The 10,656-nt window shown below is 44.4% G+C and overlaps 1 protein-coding gene and 1 pseudogene across 1 annotated transcript; both read right to left on the bottom strand.

Annotated features, from left to right (window-relative positions):
* Positions 1–3,152: 3,152 nt before the first annotated feature.
* Positions 3,153–4,317, bottom strand: LOC119322407 (senescence-specific cysteine protease SAG39-like). Its single transcript, XM_037595902.1, has 2 exons — positions 3,832–4,317; positions 3,153–3,739 (listed from the first exon to the last, which is right to left on the bottom strand). The coding sequence occupies exons 1-2, from the start codon at positions 4,262–4,264 to the stop codon at positions 3,153–3,155; spliced, it is 1,020 nt and encodes a 339-aa protein (XP_037451799.1). The 5' UTR covers positions 4,265–4,317.
* Positions 4,318–7,381: 3,064 nt separating this feature from the next.
* The window catches only part of LOC119323125, a 9,629-nt pseudogene continuing 6,354 nt past the window's right edge, over positions 7,382–10,656 (bottom strand).

Genomic DNA, 10,656 nt, shown 5'->3' on the forward strand with positions numbered 1-10,656 from the left:
ACTCGGCTGGCTGCTCCGCGACACCTGCGTGGCGTCAGGCAGGGCTCGTGCCTCTTCAACATTCGCCTTCTTCCACCACAGCACGGGCTCGAGGTGCCCACAGCAAGCCTCGGCACCGAGAGTTGCACAGCGCCACAGATTTGCTGGAAAACTGGCTTGTCCACGTTTGGAACCTCACAGCACAAACATAACATTAATGTTCACGACGGGACCTTGACCGCGCCAGTGCTTTGCATAGAGTCAATTACATCAGCGGTGCTAGAACTTGTCGCAAATGATCACTTTAGTGCTAAAACTTGTGGCATACATTAAAGTGGTGCAAAAACTTGGCTCGAACGTATAAATACGGTGCAAATCTCCCATGTGAGGTGTATTGCATCCGATGGGTCCCACTTATCCGAGAAACATCACAAATTTTATTAGAATGAAAAATATGTAGCCGAGGGATTCGTACCGGTAACCTTGGTCTAAATAGAATGTGCAGCTAACCATCAGTCAAGAGCTCACATCACGACATAGAAGCATACACACGTTTTATATATTTGAATTAAGTTATATAACTAAAGAATCTTAATCGTAAAAAGGGTTACGCCCACAGTGTTTCAAGCCAGCTACCCAACTAAAACAATAAGGAGGGCGTGCCACTCCAACTATGTACTCACATGTGTAAATATAATTGCTACAGTTTATGTCTATAACAGAACGGTCTCCTGGGCTACAATTTATGTTATTTTTTCACTTTTTGTAAGTTGTAAAGAAATATAAATTGTAATTATAAATAATATACATATAAATAAATATATTAGACTAAAACAATGCTCACCTATTAATTTTTAAAAATTCATGAAATTAAATTACGAATTAATTGTATAATTAAAAAGTTTTTCATATTAAATAAAATATCAAAGTAATTTTAGGAAATATGTCTATTTAAAAAATTATCATATCAGTTCAAAAAATGAACAAGTTTTTTTAATAAAATATTCATGTTGTATATAAAATTACGCAAGCTTTAATGTTTTTATGTTGTTTGAATAAAATTTATGTGTTTTCTAAATATTAGATATGTAGATTTAAATTAATATAAATATATGTTCAAAAAATTAGCCTAGTGTGCCTCGGACTGCAGATTCTCAAATGAAAACGTATTTATAATTATATGTACATTTTATAATTCACATTTTTTTGCTTTGTTGTATAGTATCTGCTAGGTCCTCCTCGTGGTAACCGTCAGGTCGCTGGTACGAAATCCCACGGCTGTATCTTATTTCTTTTGAATTAGAATTCTTATTTCACGTTATTTAACAAAGATAGAAAGGCTGAGTATCGTTATATGATATCTGGTGCGTTGGCTAGCCGTGCTTTTGGCTGACTATAGGTCAACGGTTTGAATCCTTGCCTGACTCCTATTTTTATTTATAATACTAATAAAATTTATGATGTGGGCTGACAGGTGGGACCACCCCATGCCATACATGCAGATGCTGTGCACCTCACAGGGGCCTTTACGTGAGAAAAAATAAAAAATTTGAGGTTTTTCTTTGCAAAGAGAACACCACACGCCCAATCTTCACCATATAGTCACTAACAGCTGGCTCTATGCCGCGCTGTCATGACTCGTCAGCTTCGCCGGCATATACTAACGAGATGTGCACCGTATTTGCACGCTCAAGCCAAGTTTTTGCACCACTTTAACGTATACCGCAAGTTCTAGCACTAAAGTGATTGTTTACGCCAAGTTCTAGCACCATCGGTGTAATTGACTCCTTTGCATACTACTGCAACTCTACGAAAGCACAAGTTTCAGTTTGTTGGATTTTAGTACATGTATGCAGGTAGCATGCGCCTGGCGCTGTGGGGTTTTTTTTTGCGAAAAGGTCTTATAAAGATTCACCAGAATTACAAATATCTCAAACATAATAAAAATTACATCGAGGTCTATGGGCCACCGAACAACCCATTGCCTCCACCAAAACGAGCCGCTGACGTGCTGCTGTCGCCGTTTCCATACCGGACCCGGCATGACCTTGTCGATAACAACCAGACGTCTTCGTGCACATGCCCCTTGTCCCGGACATACCGGAGCCGGCCCGACCAGTGTCCCGGAGCCGCAGTCGTCGCCGTTGAATCCTTAAATCGATCTGAATAATTTGACACCAAATATCGCCGTTGGATACGCATGGCGAGAAACTCTAACCTCGCCGCCCTGAAAGCTGACAGGAATCTACGTCGGAGTTCCGTCTAATCCATACAAACGGACGAACTTGAGGAGGACCAGAGCCCGAAAGACTACTCAAAGAAGAAGCGTCGTCATCTGTCCAAACGCCGCCCCTGCGAGGACTAAAACCCTACCTATCTGCTAGCCGGAACCGAGGCACCGGAAACCCCCTCCCCGTCAACAACCGCCGGAGCGGCAGGTGGATGGGAGACAAATCCACGGACTCACCGGCGGAGATCGAGGAGAGACGGGCTTTCCCTAGTCGCCTTGCGAGAGGGGAAGAAAAGCTATCTCTGGTCTGGCTGGTGATGTGGGTTGAACGACCAGGACAGTAACAATTGGGAGAGAGAATGTTCCATCATAATTCATTTCCTCAAGATTTACGAATTGACATTCATCATGTTGTTCCACCTCCACGCTTCAACATTTATTTATAAATCAACTCCACCATTTTCACATATTATTTATATGGTTCCAAGATTATCATAAAAACAATAACTAATCAGATACTTCCTCTGTTCCTAAATATAAGTTTTTTTAGAGATTTCACTGTATATTGCATATGGAGCAAAATTAGTGAACCTATACTCTAAAAGGAGTCTATATACATCCGAATGTACTCTTTATAGTGAAATCTCTAAATAAAACTTATATTTGGGAACGGAGGGAGTAGTTCATTATGTATGCATGAAGGCACAAGAGGCAGCACAATTAACAGTCTCTGAATGATATAGCTAACACAAATTCTTCAATCTTTATATATGTGGCATAATTTACATTGTATTCATTGAACTCATGGAACATGAAATACTATACAAGACATATGTTTGTACATAGTTTAGATACACATACAAACTATACTTAATTAAAGTGGACGTGTGCAATTATGTAATATTTTTGTGCATAGGAGGATATGCAGCATATGGCAATCCTTCTATGCAGTGGGGTAAGAAGGCTCCATCGCAAGGCCGCACATGCCCCTCTTGTCGGTAATGTCCTTCTCCATTCTTAAGTATCCGTTCTCGCCCCATGTTGTTCCCCATGAGTTCTTCAACAACCAATACTTTGTGCCATCGCTGGTCTTGCCATAACCAATAGCTGCAATTCCATGGTCCAGATCAGTGCCACATGAGCCAGTCATTACTCCACCTTTGTAAAACTGGAACGTCATATCTCCTCCATCTACGGCTACCGAGACAGGTTGACTTGCAACGGCTTGCATGAGCGCTCCCTCGTTGTTGGTTGGAACATCCTCATAGCTTTCGATGGTCGCAACATCATTGGTTCCACTCTTGCACTTGTCATCTGCCGCGGTATATGGGTAGTTGGACTCGGTGGTGAGACCACCATTCTTGATTATGAACTTAAAGGCATCATCCATGAGACCTCCTTCACAACCTTGGTCTTCACCATGGACATCACAATCCACCAACTCTTGCTCTGACAGTGAGATAAGCTTGCCAGTTTTGAGTTTAATGATGCCCTCTGTAGCAGCGACCGCAGAAAACGCCCAACAACAACCTACACATGGTTATGTTTTAGTAGATACTATCAGACGACATTCTCAAAAAAGTAAACATATATGCAATACATATTATCCTTAATATACTCACCACATTGGCCCTGGTTCTTGATGGGAGTGACTGCACCTTTGGTCCTCCAGTCTACGGTTGCCGGAAGTGCATCGAGACTTAGATTCTCGTGCCTGAATCTGGTAGGAACCCGCTGCAAGCTTGGTTTGTACCCCTTGTTAGCCTTTGTCCCCTTGAACTCCTCGTTGGTGAGGTCGGTGAACTGATTGATGCCCAAATAGAACTTGTGATTCTCGGCATTAAACGACTCGATGAACCCGACATTGGCCTTGAAGACCTCAAATCGGTATGCCTTCTCGGTAACGTCTTTGTACACACGGTTGTACTGCGCCATCCAGCTCTCATGCCTTGCAGCCATCGACAAGTCATCGTTGAACTCGCGAGCTGCTAGGACCGAACTATAGAAGCAAAGGCATCCGAGAAGGCCAATGATCAAAGCCTTTGAGATGGCCATGGTATATCTGATGGATTGCTTGCGAGTACTAGTGTGCAATGTGTGTTATGCTTTGTTTCTACGAATGAAATTGGGTGTCTTATATAGTTCCATGCATGTATTTAACTATAAATGATGGAAAAGGTCTCCAACGTAGCGGTGAAGTACGTCTAGTGGGCGGATGTTATAAATCAAAGGTACTTACCGTCTGGTGTGGGGATGGTGGTATAAATCAAACAAACCTAGCTGGAAGTGCTTGCACGGTGATGTTGACAGATATTTCTATCAATGATATTCCTATGTATCTTTATAGCGTTTTGGCGTGAGTACAGAGGACAAAATATGTAAGTTTGCTGCCGTCTATGCAATGCATGTATAAGAATTTGGAGTGTAACATTAAGTTTTAGATTCTTGATTTACATATTTGTCGGTACCTACCCCGCAAGAAAAATTATGGGTACCAACAGAGAATACATATTAGAATCCTTGTAGCATGCCAATATAAAATGATTAGATGTGCCGCTTGTAGGGGCTAGGAGGGCAACACGGACATAATAAGTTGATTAAGACAACTAACCATATGATCGTATATTAAAAAGAACTAAGAGTAGGTAACCGATCTTAAGTAATTTAATTTGGAGTCCAAACAATGCTTGATACTCATCTTCTATTTTAAGGTCTATATGGACTCCGTGAGCCCCAAATCGTACGTCTAGTGCAAGAATTTTAACAACACCTAATGTACTTCCCGGCCACGCAGAAGCTCCTTTCGACTAACAATTTCATAGAAGTACCATATCTCACAATCCCTGTGACGGTCATGGTGTGTGTGCGGTCACCCTAAGAAGCGTGTTGTGCGGGTTGTTGGGTTGTGCGTCATTGCAGCTCAAGGCTGAACGGTAGTATGTAACGCCCTGCAAAGTAGACACGCCGTGCAAAGCACCAAGCGACACATACAACCAACATAGACAACACTTTTCTCTTCCTCCCCTTGATTTGTAGGGCTACGAAAATGATATGCAAGAATCGAGCAGAGTACTCACACATGGATAGGTGGCCCAAGGCAAGAGAAACGTTGGTGGGTAGTTGAGAGCTGAAGTGAACACATGACACACGCATGTACAAATGGGACCAATGCAAGAGGAAAGGGAGATGGCCGACTGTGAAAGGCAACATCCACGCAAAACAGTCAGGAGGGCCTACAACCCCCGATTTCTGGCGAGCATAATAAGTTGGGACCCTTTGGACCCTGAGCTTCATCGCCAACGCCGCAGGTTGCCTTGACCATGTTTCTCCCCTCTTCGAGGGCCAGGTTTCCATCTTTGGGAGCCTGCATTTCATCGCCGACGGAGTCGATGGGACACGTCTCTACAACACGGCACTATGTTGGGCAAAAGATCCAACGCACATGCAATGCCTGCGATCTGCATCAACAATCCACCAGCCCTCCTCGAGTTGCCAGTTTGTGGTGACAGTGGAGTCCATCTTCCTTATCTTGGATGAATACGAGTCTGAGGGGACGAGAGCTCGGATAGCCACCATATAATCTAGAGGCAATAATAAATGTTATTATCTATTTCCATGTTTATAACTAATGTTTACATTTCTATGCTAGAAATTGCTATGCTTCTTGAACGTGAGATTCAGAGGGAAACTCACATGCATGTGTGGAAACATAAACACAAAATAGGTTCTTAGTCTCGCCTCTAAGGCTAGCTCATGTGTTGCATGATGATCCCGTTTTTTCTGGTCATAGGACATTTTTAATGTAACAAGGATGCCGGCAGCAACGAGAGCACATTGTGAACGGAACAATGGTATTGAATAGACCGACCGAATGATATACTACGAGAACACATCGTCACAATGTTATAAATATAATCATAAAAGTGGTATCATATACTCACATACTTAAACCATGAGAGTATCAAGTACATTCATGTCGGATGGTACACTTTGGAGTCTTTGTCTAGGGATTTGATAGCTCAAGATTGGGATTTACTCCTTCGACGATGGATAATACTCGCCGGTTACACTCAATATTACGGTATCCATCATCATCTGGCCAGACACAGTATGATATGATCATGAGGATACAAGGATACGGAAATGAGAAACGAGAAAGAAAACTGTAACGAGGATAACTTAGTATTGTGATCAAAAAATATATTCACAAGGATACTGACAAAAGTCTCGCCTTGGATTTTGTTAAATATCATGAAGCAAAGGGAATTGTGTACACAAAAAGAAGGTTTCCTCGATAAATATATTCGTGTGTATGTAGGAATCAATATGGTTGTCAGAATCACACTATTGATTATTGACCGGAAGGTGTTCCGGGTCATGTAAGCATGCGAACCTGCGGGGTCACACACTTAATGGTTAGTGGTTTGTAGGAGAACTAGGAGATAAAGGAAAATAGAGAATGGGCGATGAAAGAGTTTCGGGTGGTTCTGAAGTGCTCCGGATATTCCCGAAAATGTTCTTGGAGATCTCAGAGGGTCCCTAGTGCGCGGTGGCCTAGAACCTTATGGACAAATCCAGAGGGTCCTTGGTTCATGGTGGCCTTCAAGACCTTAGGTCGGTGCGCCAAGGGTTGACTCGGGGGAGAGGGGAGCAGAAAGGCCATGGTCCCCAACGGTTCCAAAAACGCCACCGGTCCTGGCATTTCCACCTTGAATACGAGGAGGACTCCTCCACGCGATCTAGACCGACTTTGGTGAGGCCCCATCCCCAATTTATGACCCTAGGCATCCACTTATATATACAGGGCTAGGGGCAACTCCTAGAACACACCAAAACCCTTGGAGGTTGCCTCGTTGATGCCTTGTGCCCCATTCCTCTCTCCCATCTATTTGATCTGGTTGCTTCTCCCTCTAGTTTCTCCCGATGATCTTTCTCATGGACGATGACATGTTACCAAATCACTAATATAGTACGCGTGGATACCGACAGAGGGGTCGTAACTTTGATCCTAGATCGGGATAGTTCTTGCGACTAGGAGGTATAACCTAGCTGTGGGAATCTGCAACTATCTTCACCAACCTCTTCTCTCTGCTTCGTTCATTGGTAAAGGTCAAACTCTTAGCATCTTCCTAGTGATCTGTGGTTTTATTTGCTGAAAAAATTATTTTTCTACTACGTTTCCCAACACCGCTTTTTTGTAGCAGCGCTGAAGGAGGTCCTAGTGGTCAACCAGACATTGACACTCCAAGCATCTTCCGTCTACAACCCCGGTGGTGAGAATGCAACCAACCCTGTGGAGGAGGAAACCACAACAACAGAGCTCGGAGTCCTTCACACGTCGATCGTCGGCGACGACCCAAAGGCAAAGCCCCTGGAGGCCCAGCGTAAAGCCCTCGCATAGACACGACTCTATTTGCAGAGTGATCATGCCGCTCTAGCCAACAAATGGGCAACCACCATCATCATGGAGCAGAGGTGGAGGTCGCATCGTGTGGCCACCGCCGACATCACTCCTTTGGTAGCACGAGTGCATGATATCCACACCTCCATCCTTTTTTTGAATAAAGACACCCAAAGGGCATCTTAAATCTGATGATCATCGAGGAAAACAAAGGCCAGAACAAAGGATAGACAACTCGACGTAGAACGACCAATAAAAAATAAAATTACAATAAAAAGCATACTAGTCTTCTTCTTCCTCTGATTGTACGCTGCCCGCCGGTGATTGAAAATTGCACTGAACCAACAGCAAAGAAAAGCAAAACCTGCAAATGCCCTCGCCATACAAGGCTTTGAAGACCGCAATAGCCACTCGCCCCTTGAGACGAGATCTAAAAGTCATTGAAGCAGCATCGGCTGGAGCATCACCCCAAGCAGAACAAGCTTGCAATCCACCACCACCAGATCAGAGGGTTGGAGAAACCGGGTTAAGCCACAGACCAACACAGAAGAAGATGTCGTGGTCGCCACACCAAACGCCAGCCAAAAGTACTCCTTGAAAGACACACAAACTGCCAAGATCTGAAGGGAACCAACCGATCTGGGGACACAAACTCTCACAGGCCCTTCGCCGACGTCGGATCGGACGTCGTCGAGGTAGGGAGAGACCGGAGAGACTTTATTCCAACACGCCATCGTCGCCACCATCTCGTCGATGCCGCCGGAGAAACAAAAACCTAAGAAAAATAAAACAAGACGGATGGGTCCCCATTCCTCTTGCCGCCGACGAGGCCGCCGGACGGGAAAGAGGAGGGGGACCGAGGCGGCGACAGTAGTTGGGGCGGCGGCGGCTTAGGGTTAGGAGGCGGCGGCTCCACACCTCCATCCTTGAAGGGGAGTAGGATGATGTGTTGGTTTCTCCCACAACCATTCCAGAACCTTATGGCAATCGCGGACATTGTCGTCAACATCCGGCTAGATCTGTATCATCTGGGTGCTGAGTGATTCAACAATGTCAGGGCCATGGTAGACGTTGCGGGGCCCAATGAAAATGGAAACAAACGAAATCATGTGATAAAGGGCTGAAACCACTTCTCCTTTTGCATGGGCTCCTAACATGGGTATACAAGGATGGTGTAAGAGCATTACTAGTAGAACCCTCAAACCCTCAAACCCTTATAGCAGTTTTAAGGGTTGAGAAGTGCCAGTTTTTGACACTTTTAAGGGTTGAAAAACAGGGGCAAAGACTAGAACCCTCAAACCCAACCCTTAAACTGCTTTAAGGGTTGGATTTGAGGGTTCTAGTCTTTGCCTCAACCCCAACCTTTAAAACTGTCATTTCATATATCACACATTTCATCACATTTCATCATATGACATATCACAAATTCCATCACATTTGACATAAAACAATAATCATTCTAGTTATTATTACAACACCGAATAAAACAATAATCATTCAAATTATTACAACAATGTTTGAGCAAATTACACTAATTGTTCGAATCAAATAGGACATAGAAAAGTAAAACAAAGATACATCATGGGCCAATGCGCCGCCCATCCAACTGCCAGTGGTGCTCTACTAGATCATTCCGGAGCCGATCATGAGTGGTTGCATCCTCAATCTGACAATGTGCTTGAAGAAAAGCGTGTATGCGAGAAAGGTTTCTTTTCGGTTGCACACGGGTACCAACATTGTCATAGAAACAAGGGAGGTTTAACCCTCTCTCATCCTCTAGGATCATGTTGTGTAGAATCACACAACATTTCATGATGTTCATCAAGGTTTTTTTGTCCCAAAATCGAGCTGGACCACGAACTATGGCAAATCTTGCTTGCAAAACACCGAAAGCTCTCTCAATATCCTTGCGGGCTGCCTCTTGTGCCTTGGTGAAATGAGCCTCTTTTCTTGTTAAGGGCACCCCATTTTTCTCCTTGATGGACTTCACAAGAGTTTCCCATTCAGGATAGATGCCATCGGTGAGATAGTATCCCATTGAGTACTCATTGTCCATGATTTTGTAGTTGCAAGCTGGAGCATCCCCAGAAATTAATCTTTTGAACAAAGGAGATCTATTGAGGATATTGATATCATTGAGTGTTCCCGGCAACCCAAAGAATGCATGCCAAATCCATGTGTCCTGAGATGCTACGGCCTCAAGCACAATGGTAGCATCACGGCTTATACCGCAATACATTCCGTGCCATGCCTTTGGGCAATTTTTTCACCTCCAATGCATGCAATCAAGACTACCTAGCATCCCCGGCCATCCCCCTTTTTCATTCATTTCCATTAATCTCTTTGTATCTTCCTCGTTTGGTGCCCGAAGATACTGCTCACCGTACAACCGGATGACCAACTTGGCAAACCTACGGGCTGACTCCGTGGTTGTATCTTGCCTAATGCGAAGATACTCGTTAGTATAATCCGCGGGTATGCCATAAGCGAGTACCCGCATTGCCGCCGATATCTTTTGATATGCACTAAACCCCATGATACCGGCGGCGGATCTACGACGTTTAAAGTAATAGGAGGCGGCCTCACAATCGGTGACAATCTTCACAAACAAACTACGCCGCATTCTGTACCTTCTGCGGAAGAGACAAGGAGGGTATGTAGGTACCTCCGTGAAGTAGTCTTCCATCAAATGCTCGTGTCTGAGAGCGCGGTTCCAGTAGATGGTGACTCGGCCCATCTTCGACCCTCTCCTCTGATCCATCAGCTTCACGCGGTTTTCAAATGATTGCACGTCGATGAGGAGACTCATCATCTCGACGTCGTCATCTTGCAACAACTCGTCGATGTCCGAATCGTCGGATGACGACCAACCCGACGAATCGGACAACGAGTCCATGTCATTGTTGTTCACCTCCATCTACACAATACAACAAACAATAAATTGTGAGTGCCAACAATGAATCAGAAAAAAAATGAAGCATACCTTCGGGAAGCTCGGGGCGGTGGCTCGAGGAGGCCTGAGGCCGGCCTGCCTCTGGCCGCTGGG

Source organism: Triticum dicoccoides, chromosome 6B (assembly GCF_002162155.2).
Source record: "Triticum dicoccoides isolate Atlit2015 ecotype Zavitan chromosome 6B, WEW_v2.0, whole genome shotgun sequence".
NCBI lineage: Eukaryota > Viridiplantae > Streptophyta > Magnoliopsida > Poales > Poaceae > Triticum > Triticum dicoccoides.

What these genes read in the sequence shown, in the direction of transcription:
- LOC119322407 (XM_037595902.1), bottom strand. Translation starts at nt 4,264, where the DNA reads ATGGCCATCTCAAAGGCTTTGATCATTGGCCTTCTCGGATGCCTTTGC. An exon ending in CAAGAACCAGGGCCAATGTG is followed by an intron (nt 3,740 to 3,831) that starts GTGAGTATATTA and finishes AACCATGTGTAG; the next exon opens with GTTGTTGTTGGGCGTTTTCT.